The sequence below is a fragment of the Habropoda laboriosa genome, unplaced genomic scaffold (assembly GCF_001263275.1).
Source record: "Habropoda laboriosa isolate 0110345459 unplaced genomic scaffold, ASM126327v1 scaffold243, whole genome shotgun sequence".
Taxonomy (NCBI): Eukaryota; Metazoa; Arthropoda; class Insecta; order Hymenoptera; family Apidae; genus Habropoda; species Habropoda laboriosa.
The window spans coordinates 316,593-331,976 of record NW_017100433.1 but is presented as its reverse complement, the minus strand read 5'-3'; the positions used below and the strand labels follow the sequence as shown (position 1 = coordinate 331,976).

The 15,384-nt window shown below is 43.3% G+C and overlaps 5 protein-coding genes across 5 annotated transcripts in view; 3 read left to right on the top strand and 2 right to left on the bottom strand.

Moving 5' to 3' along the window:
- The window catches only part of LOC108575891, a 3,900-nt gene extending 1,504 nt beyond the window's left edge, over positions 1–2,396 (top strand). Inside the window, exons 4-9 of the mRNA XM_017938818.1 lie at positions 253–443; positions 801–930; positions 1,198–1,338; positions 1,402–1,586; positions 1,656–1,879; positions 1,948–2,396. Coding sequence (XP_017794307.1) covers positions 253–443; positions 801–930; positions 1,198–1,338; positions 1,402–1,586; positions 1,656–1,879; positions 1,948–2,071 — 995 coding nt within the window. The 3' untranslated portion in view covers positions 2,072–2,396. The remainder of the gene's footprint in view (positions 1–252; positions 444–800; positions 931–1,197; positions 1,339–1,401; positions 1,587–1,655; positions 1,880–1,947) is intronic.
- A 518-nt stretch (positions 2,397–2,914) lies between these two features.
- Positions 2,915–5,582, bottom strand: LOC108575777 (dnaJ homolog subfamily C member 22). Its single transcript, XM_017938669.1, has 6 exons — positions 5,509–5,582; positions 4,150–4,538; positions 3,877–4,024; positions 3,354–3,718; positions 3,188–3,295; positions 2,915–3,124 (listed from the first exon to the last, which is right to left on the bottom strand). The coding sequence occupies exons 2-6, from the start codon at positions 4,450–4,452 to the stop codon at positions 2,915–2,917; spliced, it is 1,134 nt and encodes a 377-aa protein (XP_017794158.1). The 5' UTR covers positions 4,453–4,538; positions 5,509–5,582.
- Positions 5,583–5,982: 400 nt separating this feature from the next.
- LOC108575802 (U2 small nuclear ribonucleoprotein auxiliary factor 35 kDa subunit-related protein 1) lies at positions 5,983–8,449 on the top strand. Its single transcript, XM_017938698.1, has 4 exons — positions 5,983–6,240; positions 6,611–6,912; positions 6,980–7,522; positions 7,618–8,449. The coding sequence occupies exons 1-4, from the start codon at positions 5,983–5,985 to the stop codon at positions 8,414–8,416; spliced, it is 1,902 nt and encodes a 633-aa protein (XP_017794187.1). The 3' UTR covers positions 8,417–8,449.
- Positions 8,450–8,981: 532 nt separating this feature from the next.
- Positions 8,982–11,451, top strand: LOC108575819 (putative serine protease K12H4.7). The gene is made up of 9 exons (XM_017938722.1): positions 8,982–9,232; positions 9,335–9,516; positions 9,576–9,808; positions 9,885–10,020; positions 10,092–10,158; positions 10,226–10,436; positions 10,521–10,653; positions 10,721–10,890; positions 10,950–11,451. The coding sequence occupies exons 1-9, from the start codon at positions 9,035–9,037 to the stop codon at positions 11,057–11,059; spliced, it is 1,440 nt and encodes a 479-aa protein (XP_017794211.1). The 5' UTR covers positions 8,982–9,034; the 3' UTR covers positions 11,060–11,451.
- A 39-nt stretch (positions 11,452–11,490) lies between these two features.
- LOC108575852 (clavesin-2-like) lies at positions 11,491–14,367 on the bottom strand. The gene is made up of 7 exons (XM_017938765.1): positions 14,335–14,367; positions 13,123–13,331; positions 12,897–13,056; positions 12,747–12,808; positions 12,253–12,446; positions 11,776–11,989; positions 11,491–11,696 (listed from the first exon to the last, which is right to left on the bottom strand). The coding sequence occupies exons 2-7, from the start codon at positions 13,295–13,297 to the stop codon at positions 11,491–11,493; spliced, it is 1,011 nt and encodes a 336-aa protein (XP_017794254.1). The 5' UTR covers positions 13,298–13,331; positions 14,335–14,367.
- Between the last annotated feature and the right edge of the window lie 1,017 nt (positions 14,368–15,384).

Below are 15,384 nucleotides of genomic sequence, written 5' to 3'. Positions count from 1 at the left end.
AATGGACAAAGGAAACTAGATACGGGACAATACGACGACGCGTTACGAGACGACGAAGAATAAAGACATCGATTAGTTCTCGGGAAGCTTGTCGTTATCGTTATCGGGACGAACGTTCGAAATTAGTCTCGTAACTCCTTTCTTCTAATTTACCGCAGAAATAAATACGTCCGTCGTTAACGTGTCTGTCTACCTGACAGCTTACGTATTATTTCTTCGCCAAGATTACGTCTTCGGTTGTTTCTTTGTTAGATCGCAGTGCCCGCGAGGCTAGTATCGTCGGAAAAGTGCCGTCCTCGTGGGAAGCCACCTCCGAGGGCCGATCGGCCCTTCTGAGGGCAGCCAGAGATGCGGACGATGGTGCGCTCAACGAAATCGCGGCTCACTTTCGAAAATTTGGGTTCGGAGATGTGGACGTCAATATGGCCGATAGCAGCGGCAGGGTGAGTCGAACGTTCTTTGGACGAATACCAGTGCAAGTTCTGCTCTGACGCGTGTTTCTGACGCAGATTGAACGTCAGTAACCACTTAATAAATTGATCTATTGTGAGTGTGTTTCCGTGGCGCTCGGATGAATGACGCTCGGTGAACAGATCTCTTTGAAACCGCGATTTCGCAATCCGTTTTTCACCCGTGTTAACGACGTGAGAGAAAGAATGAAAAATAACAGAAGGTCTCACGTCTGCCGCTTAATTCCTTTCAACAACCAGTTTATCTAATCAACGTGGTTTTCGAACAAACTCCAGAGTACCAAAGCCAGCATCCAGATTGTTTATTTCCGATTTTATTTCCGATACCAGACCGCCGTAAGCTACACGGCCGGCAACGGTGCCTCGACGATGTTGGAGATGGCTCTGTCGTTCCAAGGGGTGGATCCGAATATTCCGGACAACGAGGGCAACACGCCTCTCCATTTTGCCGCGCAGGCGGGTAAGCTGTGTTACGTTGCCATTTGAAAACTCTCTTTGCGAAAACACGGCAGATCTCGAGTCGTTAGAAAATCTCGGGGTGCTGGTCGATCGTGATACGCGCGATGCCGTAAGGATTCCACCGCGTCACTCGTGCCAGAAATAACCGACGTTAGAGTACTTGAAACGCGCGTGGTTTGCAGTGACGTACGTCCACGGACATTTCAAGCCAAAACATGCTCGAAAGACGTAAAACGTGCCTCTTCTTTCCTTCCTTCCTTCCATTCAGGACAAACCGATTGCCTCAACGTCCTCCTTCAAAACTGCCCGGACATCGAAGTGGACGCTAGAAACGCGTCGGGCTTCACTCCGTTGATGAAAGCGGCACTCCAAGGAAGAACGAAATGCGCGAAAATTCTGTTATTTGCCGGTGAGTGAAATTTCTTCGATCGAGAATCGAACGTTGTTGAACCAAGAGGCCGACCGTTTCTAGGCGCGAATCCAACCTTGAGAGATCACGGGAGAGGACTGAGAGCGGAACAGTGGGCGAGATTTTGCGGAAGGTACGTATGCGCCGAAGTGATCGAGAGGTTCGCTAGGCATCGACTCTTAGAGAGATCGACTTCCTGTCGGTGGGGTAGCGAACCCGAACTGGCGGCTAAAGTATTGCAAGGAAAGGTAAACGTTAATCCGATGGAATACGGTACAAGTTCGAGCGGGGAATAACGGGAGAATATTTTCCTCCAGCTGATACCCGTCCCAACCACGCCGCTGTTGCCATCCTCTTCGGGATTCAAGTCGAAGATAAGAAAGGTGTTTCGCACAACCTCCGGACCGGATCGAACTTTCTCCTTGGTCTCGCAGCTAACCAGTGCTGCCCTTTGCGCGAGCAGTCCCGCTTTACCAAAATCCACCCAAGTACCACCTGTAGTTAAAAGTCTTCTGCGACCGTTGAGCGTTCCGCAATTAAGGTACCGATCCAACCGATCTTTCTTCTACGATTTTAAACTCGATTTTAGCCCCTTTAAAACTCTTTCAGGGTCACGCTAGTCTCGCCGCAAGATTTTATCGAACAATCGAACGACAAGTACGGGTCAAATTTCACGGAAAAGATCGAAAATACGACTACCAAGCCGTCACGATCCAAGAAGAAAAACAAATAAATCGGCAGATTCTGCTACAGATCCCATCGATTCGCGTAATTTCCGCTACCGTTCTTCCGCACAAATTCTTAACGTTTCCCGCGGCTTATCTTCATCCTGATGTTCGGTAGATTGAAATACCGTCCCGAGGGGTGTAAACGCGCGTAGCAGCGATGAGGAAACAGCAGAACTCTCGAGACGAAAGTCGCAAACACCAAAGAGTCAATTAGACCTGTCTGTGAGATAAATAGTTTTAAAACGATTCCAAACGGTTCGTTCTACGGTTTTTAACTTTACAACACTCGAGCGTGTAGGAGAGTAAGGCGATATTTTGTAACTACGCAACCGACCGATTCGAACAAACTTTGAAGTAAAGCAACTTTCTTCGTATAAAAGTCGTTTTATTTGTTAACGCAACGGGGGGAGAGGTCGTATCGAACAATCCCTCGCATGCTACCATTTTCTTTTTACTTTAATATTTACACAAACAACTTCACATATACATATAAACATTTGCGTTCGGTGCTTCGAATGTAGTTGAACAATACTGCGTATACTGTTACAACAAAGTACAACGAGGTAGAATCAGATCGGCAAACAAAAACGCTTCGTCTCGAAGCAAAGGATGTGTAGGTACGATAAACACATTCGCGAGATACCGAATCGTTTTCTAACATGACTCGCGAGGCTTTGCTCGAAATTAGAAATGGTTATCTTAAACTATTCCCTTCTCGTTTAAAAAAAGAAAGGAAGCACCGTTATGCTCGATAGACTTGTGCTAATGTACTACTAGGATATTTATTCCACCTCGTGTCACGGTCATTTCGAGATTCTTCACCGTGCATAATTAGCTGCGAGTCATTTTCAAACTTCGGACTTTCTGTTGCGACGTTGCCTGCGATTCTTCGCTTTCGAGAGAATTTCGTACGCTTGTTGTATTTCCATAAATTTCTCCTGAGCCTGCCTCCTCTCCTCTTCGGTGCCCTTTATCTTGTCGGGATGATTGTCCCTCGAAAGAGTTCTCCAGCGGGACGTTACTTCGGCCTGCGTGGCCGTTTGAGAAAGACCGAGGACCTACGTGGAAGATAACGTTCACAAATGTCGATACTCCACGTCCATCAGTTTCGAGCGATTTACCTTGTAAGCGTTTATTTCACCCCGAGGATCCGTCAGATCCACCAATTGTGCCCACGTTGCCCAGAACCCTTGATTAACCGCTTGATTCCACGTTGCTTCGAGACTTGCCTACGAAAAATTACGCTTCTTAGGACGCTTATTTTCAGATGGATTTATTTCAATTAACCTTAAGATCAAGCCATATAGGTGACGTCAAGAAGTGTTGAACCGCTTCCGATAGTTTGATCTCTTCGCCGTTGCTGTCGGTAATGACAGCGTTGAAGTATAGGTAGGACCCTATGAAACATATGTAAATCGCAACGGCCAGACCGAGATAAAACATTCTACGAACGAGGCTTCTTTTCTTCTTTGGCTTCAGTCTCCATTGCTTACTAAACGTATCGAAACTTATGCTGGCAGCAGCGACCATAAGAAATACCCACATGGTATCGTCTCCGATGTAGGTAAGAGTTGGATAAAATAAATACGCCGAGCCGAGAGCAATCCATATCGATCCTTGTTCCCTCCCGATGTTTCCCACTGTCCAAACACCTAATGAAGTATGTACAATCGTTAGTAATACGAAACACGGCCTTACATGGCCTCGTAGAATTTTATCAGCTAATTATTAGGTGAATGAGTAAGCGATAACGTAGACAAAAATAAAGTGCATCCAGGAATGCGATAGGTGGTTGGAGGTACTCGTTTACCTAATGCTATAACGAAAGGTGTTAGGAATAGTAGGTATCGAAAATTAATCCCAAATATTTCATCCTCTGGAATCGCGTTACGGAATAACTCGGCCCACATATACGCAACCGCATTTTCCGTAGCAAATCGCACCGTTGAAAATGGCGGCTGAAATCAAATTACACGTTGCGTTAATTGCCATATTTCGCTTGCGCGACACATTTCTATATACTCGAACGTTTAACCAACTTCGAAGAATCTCCGAAAATCGATTATCGATCTTTCCAACGTACCTTGCGATTCGTCCTCACTTTCCGTTTAAAATCATTGAGAAACCTCGGATCTTCGTTCGCATCGAGCACGTACGAAGGGATCCGGTAGATATCTCGAAGCCATCCGACACCGCAGTAACCGCCAAAGGTGCTCAAGTATACGAAAGCTTGCGTGTCCCGTTCCAGGTAGACGTGGTGGGCTCCAACTAGACCTCCGAACAACCACAGTACGTATGCCCAAAACGTCGATTTCTCTTTCTTCCCTGCCTTTTCGCCCTTTCCCTCCACGTGCCCATTTCTCAGCTCCATTTTTACTTCTTGCATTGGATTCTCCTTACGTATCGTACATGTTACGCGTTCTTCATCTTGATCTTGGTCACCAAAGCAAGCTAGCCAGCTGCCAATTCGATCTGTTCAAATAACAACGAAACGACAACTTCCTCTTGCACACACTTTCCGCTTTGGGTCACACGATTCCGCTTGTAACGATATTACTCCTACCGGTCGTACCTTATTTATTACCATAGATAACTTTTCCCCGTTATTCTTTCTACAATACCGATCCTTCTTTCGTTATCTATTTTTCTACGATCTACAATTTGTTTATTTCCCTCGAAAAAGCACAGTTGATCGCGAGTGTACCGTTTCGGTAAGTATCCAAGTTGATTCCAACGCGCCGGTTCGTGCCATTTGTGGTTCAACGCTCTGTCAGGTATAACGGTACACCCCTGCAGGACCGTACCAACCAAACGTACAAGTCGTACAACGTGCAAGGGGGCAACAACAAGAACACATTATTTACTCTTCGCTGATTTATTTCGAAAGTGGCGCTTTAACAACACTGTTACATTACCGCGTCGTTTATTTGCCAATCGACTAAAACGATCTCTTCTCGATCTTCCCACCGTTTATCCTACATTTTATTTCCCTTTTACTACGCATACTTTTTTCATCGGACAAATTATCAAATAACCAACAAAGCATCAATTTCTACAAAATTCCTTTTACCATAACACAACCGTAGACACCATATACCGAGATAACGTATACGTAATTTATAAATATCAATTAATTCGTTCACACTTCACATGTACCTTGGGTACTTATTTACAATGTACAACTTCGTTAACAATATACGACAACGTACAACTTTGTTAAATTTTACATGCTTAGAGAAACATTTCGTTAATATGAATATCTTCTAAGCTTCTAATATGAATATCTTTTAAATCTAAAATTGCTTCAACACAGAAATAGTCAAATATATTGTATACTCTTTTAAAAACGATTTCCACTTGAAAACCATTGCAGGGCAAACAACGGCAATGGGATAGAAATAAAAGTCCCTAGAAAAGAATTATTCCCTATGACAATACTCACGTGCAAATAACAAACTAATCTTTGCTTTGATTCAAAACAAAGTATAATCTCTTGTATATTGTACGGTTAACTTATGTGGTGTTAATAGTGTTTGAAACTGTACAAGAATAAATCGTGTAAACGATAAATCATTGAAAGACAGTTTCACGAAAATTCACACTTCGACAAGTCGAACGACTTGCTCAGATTCGCACTGTAACTATAAATCTCGCCGTCACGTTTAACACATCGACGTATGTCGATTAACGAAAATGGAACCGCGTTTCATTACGTAATTCAGTAGAATTGCAAAGATAGGGAGAATTCTGATCGATGCTTCTTCTACCAGAGGTAACATGGCGACGTGCACGTGTTGTCTACATTTGTTCGTTGGAGTTGGTTGTCAGACGTGTAACGGATTCGTTTCACGAGTCTCGAAAAATTCGTAATATTATCCGGGGGTAACGCGGATATTTTCTCCCGCGGTGAGAATGCATGGTAATGGAAGGGCGTTGTTCAACGGAAAAGAGCCATAAAGAGTGGCGTAGAATAGCGAAAAGGGAACGTCGTAAACGTCTGCGTCGTAGAGCAGCCGCTGAGCGGGAAGCAGACGCGGAACGTCTGAGGGCAGCACTCGAGAAAAGCGCGGACTATTTGAATTGGCTGGAACAGTGTGAAGTCGAAGACAGGGAGAAAGAGATTTGGGAGAAAGAGAAACACGATCAAGAGGAAAAACTGTGGTTGGAGGAGGAGGTAAATCGGAGAATTTTTCGTTACGTTATTGATTAATTAATTAGCTATGCTACTTTAATCAACCGAATCGTCCTTCCAACGTTTTATCGTTTCTCAAGTTTAAGAAAGCTAGGAGTAACGCATATAGCGTACACCGTACACCGTCATTGTCGGAGTTACTTTGTTTCCGCGATCGATAGTAGCGTACACGTTCGATTAGTTATAAGGTTACTTTATACGGCAATTTCTTCTAACCTTGAAAATAATGTTAACACAATGTGGATACCAAAACCTGCTAGTTATTACATAGTTCCTGTACGCTGTACAACCTAATTGGTACCAACGTTGAAACAATCTTCTAATTACTCACCTTTCGTTCGGTTTTGCTTAGGTCAGAGCCCAAAAAGACTGGCAAATTCTCCAAGAGCGAAAGCAAAAGGCACGACAGTTACAATTGGAGCAAGAGGCGAAAATCCGTGAAGAATTCGAAGCGAAACAGGAAACTATTCGTAAAAAGCAGGAAGAGGATAAACGTAAGAGGGAGGAGGATATTAAAAAACGAGAACAGCTGTTGAAAGAAATTGACGATTACATCGACGATGGCATCAAGACACCGGAAGCTTTGCGCGAAGTTATCGACAGTCAACCGGGAAAGGATCTTTGTCCCTTCTTCACAAAGACGGGCGCCTGCAGGTATTGTCTTACCAAACAAGATAAAAACGCCCATTTCAGTGAGATTTGAGAAATAATACTTTTTCAGATACGGAGATAGTTGCTCGAGGAATCACCGCAGGGTATGTTTGAGCAAGGTGATATTGGTACCTGGTTTTTACACGCACTTCTCCTTGGAGAAGAATTCCGCGGAATACGACACGGACATTGCACTGGAATTCGAAAGTTCGGAAACGCGACAACATTTTCGTGAATTCTACAAGGACGTGGTGCCAGAACTCGAATCGTTCGGAAAGATAAAGACTCTGAAATATTGTTGCAATACCGAAGTTCATTTGCGGGGTAACCTGTATGTGGAATATTACACGGAAAGGGAGGCTGCTAGGGCTTTGAGAAGATTGAAGGGTCGTTGGTACGCTGGTCGTCAACTGAATTGCGAGTTTGTCAACTTGAAATCATGGAGGAGCGCTGTATGCGGAATGTCGAAATGCCCAAAAGGGAGGGCGTGTAATTTTTTACATACTTTTAAAAATCCTCACGACGAGTACGATATTAAAAGTCCACCGCGGTGGATGAAACAGTCGACATCGGGTTCTCAAGAATCCGCGAGCAGTAGAAAAAACGAACACCGGTATTTATTTGCAATTGTCAACAATTTCAATCGCATTTAGCATCGCGATCGCGTATCATCGCTATTTTCAATGTTTATCTTTGTTATTTTTTTAGAAACAAGTCGAAATGGGAGGTCGACAGCGACGCGGAAGACGATAAGAATTGGAGGTGGTCCGAATCTCCGGAACCTGAGGTAGGGCATCGTTCGAGGAATATCGATAAACGTCATCGTTACTCCGACGAGAGGGATTCTCGACAGAAATCAACGCGCGACAAACGGCACGAGCAATCCGACAGAGATAAAATTACCGATAACAACGACCAAACGCCGGTAAAGCGTCGCCGATCCAGATCTAGAAAACATTTCGAAGAAAAAACCAAAGACGATAACGTTTCGAATGGTCGCGCGTCCTCCCGAAGACGTAGCCGTTTAAAGAAATACCAAAGAAAGAGGGAAGATGATAACGAGTACAACGTGTCGCCGAAACATTCTCGTAAAAGCCATTCGAGAAGCAGCGACCGAAGTAATCGTTCGAAAACTCGTAAATCGTCGAGCAGGTATTCGAGGAAAGAGAAAGGGGTGGTGGGAAAAGGTAGGCAGAACTCGAGAAATCATAGCGAATCGTGCGAAGATTCTTCCAGCAGAAAATCCAACGATGCGTTCGAAAAATCGAGTACCATCGAAATCGAGGGTGCTATGCCCCGTATAAAGTCAAAATGGGATAAAGAAAATTCCGAACAAATGGACTCGGAAAGCACGTCATCATCAGATTCTGATTTCTCCAGCGTCGTCAAAGAGAGAAAGACGAAAAAGTTGGAACTGCCTCGGAGGATTTTGAAAAGAATGTCCGAAGACGAATGGGCTACGACAGATTCTGATGGTGAAATGCAAACCAAGGAAAACGTAGGATAATGAACGTTACGTTTGTACAAAATTCTCTGCAACCATGACCCTGTTGGAAATTGTCGCACGGACAGTTGATATTCTGTTGTAATTACAAGTAGTTAGGTCAATAAGTACTTTTTCACGTCGAAATGTATTTAACGATAAAACGATATTTTGTACTTAACGTAGTATTTCATTTTTTTCAAAAGAGTCTCCCTCCTCTTTGATAATGGCGTGGTACGATTGATCCCGTCCTGAACAGGAAGCTTAGAAGTGCTTGATTAAGCCGGATACATATTTCGTTCGACACAGGTACAAATAGGTATAGCCAGAATTACGCAATTTGTACACGTTCTACAGCACTATCTTTCGAGTACCACCAATCTTTCTACTTAAAGTCCGATATTTGTTTTTTTGTTTTTTCGATAAACCAAGCGTGTGCTTCCAATCGTGATTGAGCGGTTGCGATTACCGATTCGATCGTTCTGTGCACATTTCTATCGATTTATCAGATAAATCCTTCCAATTCGCTTTCACGCTAGGAAGAGGTCATTTCGTATCTCAGTTGCTGGTATTAAAACAACAGTTCCGAGCATCCCACGGACCAGTATTTCGTGTCTTTGCTTAGCCGTTAATCAAATCGGTATGATCTTCCTAAGTGTTTTCTCGTCGTTGTGTTTTATCTTTCGTCTGGGGGATGCCGTTGGCCTCCACGGATTTCATTTTCGCGGATTGGAAGAGCCAGACACTTCTACCCAAACAAGTTTCGAAAACATAATCGAAGCATGGATCGAACAGCCTGTCGATCATTTCAACCCTCGCGACAACCGTACTTGGTCAATGGTGTGTTTTAAACTGGCAACGAGTTACATACTTACATACGTACTACTCGAAGCAAAACAGCCATCTGAAAGCTTCTACACGCTTTTTACCTTATTTCAACAGCGCTACTACGAAAATTCCGATCATTTTGAGAAAGGTGGACCGATTTTGATCATGATCGGTGGAGAATGGGCTATATCCAGCGGTTTCTTAGAATCTGGTTTAATGTACGAACTTGCCTGTGCTCACAACGCGACCATGTATTACACCGAGCATCGTTATTACGGCAAAAGCAGACCGACCAAGTGAGAGACTCTTTCCTTCCGATCTTTTGCCAACTTCCAAATCGTGTAAATACTTTTAGGGACACCAGTTCGACAAATTTAGAGTACTTGAGCGTGGATCAAGCGCTGGCCGATTTGGCATATTTCATCGAAAGTAAAAAGCACCAGGATGGACTGGAGAACAGCGCTGTAATCGTGTTCGGTGGATCTTACGCGGGAAGTATGGCCACTTGGTCCAGGCTTAAGTATCCCCATCTGATACAGGGCGCGTTGGCTAGCAGCGCTCCACTCTTCGCGAAAGCCGACTTTTACGGTAAAAATACGAATCTTTTCTAATTCGCCAATCCTTCCCGCCTTCGGCCTGTCACGTCCAAGCAATTCTTTTCTAGAGTATTACGAAGTTGTGACCGAGTCGCTCCGCAGATACAGTCAGAAATGTGTGGACGACGTGAAAGCTGCGTTCGACGCGGTTCAAGAATTATTCAAGACCGAAAATGGCACGCAAAGATTGAAAGAATATTTCAAGTAATTGTCATTCTCCTCTTTTCTTCGTCCTTATCAATTTATCAAGCGTCTATTTCTACGAAATATTTCAGTTTATGCGACGCGCCGAACGTGGACTCTCCGAACGACGTTGCCCATTTTATGAACATTTTAGCGGAGGTAGGTAGGATCGTTGGAAAGAACGCGCTTCAGTTTTATAATAGTTGTATCTTTCTCGTCTAACCAGCCATTTGCCAGCATTGTTCAATACGATAAAGTAGAGAACGGCAAAACGAAAATCGCCGCCTGTTGCGAGAGCATGACTGCTTCGTACTTGGGTAGTCCTCTCCAGAGATTGGCGTATTTCGTGTCGACGGGGAGGGAATGTTTGAAAAATAATTACGAAAAGTTCGTGGAGCTTTATCGGAAAGAAGCATGGGACGCGCAGCCCGATATCAGTAGGTTGAACAATTTCTATTCTCCCAAGTCAGAAGAAAATCAGACTTACCGCTACTTGAACGAACAATAACAACTGATTTCAGTGAGGCAATGGTTTTATCAGACGTGCACAGAATACGGGTACTTCCAAACGACAAATTCGAAGAAATCGATTTTCGGCTCTCTCTTCCCGTTGAATTACTTTACAGATATTTGCACCGATTTATACGGAGACTAGTGCGTATTCTAGAACATCCTTCGAGGTTTCCTTCTTATCGTCGATTTTACGATTTATCTTACGCAGTTACGACAACGACTTTTTGAACACCAGAGTGGAAAGGACAAATATAATGTACGGAGGTGTACGACCAGACTTGCGAAACGTAATTTTCACCAACGGAGACGTCGATCCTTGGCACGCGCTGTCCGTTCTCCAAGATTTGAATCCATCCTCGCTGGCGATACTTATCAAAGGTAATTATCGGATACTTTGTCTCGTCTGTTAATACCTGACAGAAAGTGTTTCTATCTAGGATCGTCGCACTGTCGCGATTTGTACCGCGATTCAGACACGGACGGCGACGATCTCGTTCGAGCCAGGGCACGAGTGCGTGAAATTATCGGGTCTTGGATCTCTTCTTGAGCGTGTACGACCCTGTTCGCACGATACGATATGCAGATTGAAAAGGAAAAGAGGCGGGATACGTGTAAAAAGAAGCATTTATTTCTACTAATACAGTCTTATTTACAAGTACCTAGCCAAAACGAAACGAAACGGCACGTCGCTTCGAATTCGCAGAAGTAACCTTCGTTTATGAAATCAACTGAAAATCCCCAACTCAAGTCCCTCCTACTTCTACTTACTTCTAACGTTAAAAAGTACAAAGTAGTGAAAATGTAATTAAACGTTTAAGAGATTCATCGAGCACAAGTATTGCAATTGCGTCGATCGAGATCGAAATTTCGCGACTCCTTCTCTTGCTCACGAAAATAATTGTATCGTAACATGTTTGAAATCTAACTGGCTAAATATAACTCGTTATAAGGAATAAAGATTGCAACAGTGCCTTTCCATCAGTCCACCTCGAGTTTTCGGAAAGAGCCAGTAATACCGTACATGGTGGAATCACTGGAGCCGATATCGGAGCAGCCGAAGCCCTGTTTCAAAGCCGACACCGCGCCTTCCCGGGCTTTCTCGGAGTACAATTCCAAGCACACTCTCATCTTATCGTGACACAACAATGTCGGTCTTGTTTCCAGCATTTCCTTTCGCCACAGCGCTAGAATAACAACAACAGATCGATCAATTCGACGTATTATCTACGAAGATTAAGCGAACTAACAGTAAGTGGTAAGTACCGATCATTTCTTTCATAGGCATCGTCCCGCCGTACTCCTTAGGCAACACGCTCGTATCTATTTTTTGATTGACGGCCTCTTCGAGACTGGTGTAAATTTTCACACGTTTCTTTATCTTCTCGGAAATCAACGACATACCGAAATCAAGAGCAAATTTCAAAGAAGGATGCGTATTAATCGCGTGAACCTCTTTGTGTCGCATCGGTATTGTTCGCTAAAATCAATATGTTCGTTTTATCGTATTTGTCACGGGGTTGTTGTGAATCGACGACAATTCTTACTCGGAACGTTTGTCAACCTTCGGAAAAAGGAGAACAACGTCCGAAAAACCTGTTTCGTTACAAGACGTGACGGTTGCGTCATTGTCCTTGAAACGAAACGGTTGTACAACGTAACGTTCGGTGAAAGTGAGATACTTTTCTGATCTAATAAGAGTTAAGAGATAAAAAATGGAAAAGTGCCTAGCGAGGCTCGTACCTCGCCATTCTTTACGATACGGACAGCTTCCTTGGGCGTGAAGAGGGTCAGATGCGGAAAACTGACACCAGCTCCGTCGGCAAAATGCACGAAACCCCGTACTTGACTCTCCTCGTCTTCCATCAAGCTTTCATAAGTGATCGCGTGAATTCTACACATGTCGGCGTTCGTATACTTATGGGGATCGAAAACACCTGGAAGCACGCGTGCCACGCACGAAAGGGAAAGTAAATGCAAAAGTGTAAATACCTACTATTACAAAATTCACGGTACCCGGTGCTATTCGTTTTTCTTCGTTATCTTTTTTTTTTTTACCTAGGTAACAGCAATCAGTCACGTTTGTTACGTAAATTCCTCTAAAATTAGATTCGGCGCCCTATTTCGCAAGATAAAATGGACGTGGGTAATTAAAGGGAGAGAAAGTTGAAATATGCCCGTGGTTTTGGTCTAAAAATCTGATCTAACAATATCTGTGATACAGGCGGAGAATTTACCTGGTCTGGCAATTATAACACGGCGACCTTTATTGTCACGTCCGGGTACAGCGAACAGATATCTGTAGACGAACAAGTTAAACGGTACGGCAATTAAACCAATATCGTATACGGCCACGTGTACTAATTGTTCTAATTGTTCAGCCTTACCCCAGAGACAGCAACTCTTCTATCGTTGGATCCATCATGTCTAAATTATGAAAAGCGGGATGGTAAACTTGACGAAGCAGCAGATATCTTTCGATCGCCTCTTCCGCCATTGGAACGTTGAACTTTTTGCATCTCAAGAACCTCAGCAAAAATTTTCCATCTGCCGAACAAGAAGCGTATCGATACGCGCGTACCGTTGTTGCAAAACAAAAGCAATCGCTCTTACCGAGACGACAATTCTGAATACGCGGATTCATCTTTATCCAATTACGCATCTGCTCGAGTGCTTGGTCTCTGGTATTTTTATCTTCCCTGAGCTCCTCCTTGGCAAGTTTCTGCGTTTCCGCCGAAAGAGGAGATTCGTAGTTGTCTTCCTCGGTTACCCACTCGATAGCGCCCATCCTGATATTTCAGTTTCCCTCGAAAAAAGGTAGACTGAAAGGAAAATAAAAGGATTCGTCGGTGACGTCGGTGACGTTGTCGGTGACGTCGATCGTTCAAAGTTACGGCGTGAATGAAAGGTATACTTTCTTTCGATCGCGTAACCAAACTGCAGGTAACTACACTTAGCCAGTGGTAAACCAACTGTCATTTGGTGACATAACAATTTCATCGCTTTATGATATAATGTTCGACCGAATACCAACACCATGGAGCATTACGTGTTCCCTGTGATAGCAACGAGTGACTCGTTTCGCAACCACTTTCTCCGATTATGTAATCGATCAGGCTACGCGCCCATCTTTCTTCCCCGATTTTCTGCGACCGACTGTTCAAACGAGGAAGAACGATATTATTTTCATTGATTTGCAATTTTCCGAATAAAACAAGTAACGCGCTTAATGTCGATGAACGTAATACTAACAGGGTTGCCGAGCAATCGGGGAAGTAAACCGCGCAACTATCTTCCGCGTAGAAAGTGCTACTTATCGCGTTATTACAGCCTAAGTCGTTTTTCCGATACCGATCATTCCTCAGATCAGATTCTGCAGTAGAGGCATTCGATATTTTCATGAAAGACGTGGGCACCTTTGTTTCATGCCCTTGGCCCCCAAAATTTCTGACCTTTCGAAGCAAGGTCGTCGAGGTACAATCGCTGACAATTAGAATTCCCGTGACATCGATTCGATCAAGTACAACTGTCCCGTACGTGATCAGAATGTACAACAAGCTGAACAAATGATCGTACAAATAAAAGACAAACGAGAATTGCTAGAAATGAACTTGGAAATTTTTCATATCTAAGAAATATTTCGTTGAAATTTCACTTTCTACACCGTACTGTTGTAGCGTTCATTTTCTCAAAGCAGCACAACTACGTTCCGTTGTTCATTTTTTCACAATTATTTTATCCAGAATGAGTAAACTATCGGAGAGGAAGTTGAAAGAATTTCGTTATGGAGTTTATGGAATTAAAAAGAGAAAAAACGTGACGTACCAGTTTCGTAGTCGCGCAGGTGAACACTTGGAGGAGACTGTTTCCTCTTGACTGTCGACCGCTCTTTTATAATTTCCAGTTACACCTTTCTTCTAGCTCCGCCTTCGAGGCTCCTATGTGATCACTTATGCCGCCAAACTCGGGAAACAATGTCTCTTTGACGAACAACAGATTATACCCTCTTTCGGTTTATTCTTTTATTCTTGGATAAATTGATCTGCCCGTCTTTTATAGATACCTCGCCAGGTTTGCCTAAATGATCCATGACAGTGGTGTATTTCACAACTACCCGTTCTTTCTCTAAAACCAACCAGAGGAATGAAAGTGTCGTTCTTTCCTACAACTTACATGCCTCTTGAAAGCGTGGAGTAGCGAAATTATTTAAAATTTGACACGAAGATGAAACAGACTATGTCTATGTACACGACGTATTGGTATTTCTGTTAAAATTCAACTAATTGTAAATGACACTGACACTGATGAGACAAACTGGACGGTACCGGTACCTATTATTATCTTCAAAAACACAATTCTATAAACGTGTAATTACATTTGATTTTCCAACGATCGCTATATTGCACGTAACTCTTTTTACCTTACGTCATCGGTCCACGTAACGAGTAATTAGGAAAGAAATTTCTTTTTTGCGTATGCGAGATTTAGCGTAATACGTCTGTTGGTGAAATTTATGAAAATTCAGAGCAGCTGATTTGCAACGTTCACAATTCTCAAAGGGTAATCCCTGATCTAGTTGAAAAGTGAACAAGAGAAAGTACGGTGGATCTTAAGGTAAGAATTAAACGTTTCTAAAGTAAAAAGCATACACGAGGAAACGTTGCCGCGAGTATACATACATCTATAGCGAGGCAGATTATTACAGTTTTGCATAACGGTAGCGATCATACTAACGTAACTCCACGTAACAGTTGCTTCGGTACTGTTTTCTTACCAAGCTTTGACACGCAATAGTTCCAGCACTTACCATCAGAAAGTGAAATGTGATTATACTCGTAGGTATGCTTCGACTACGGTTCGAGAAATTTACGGGAA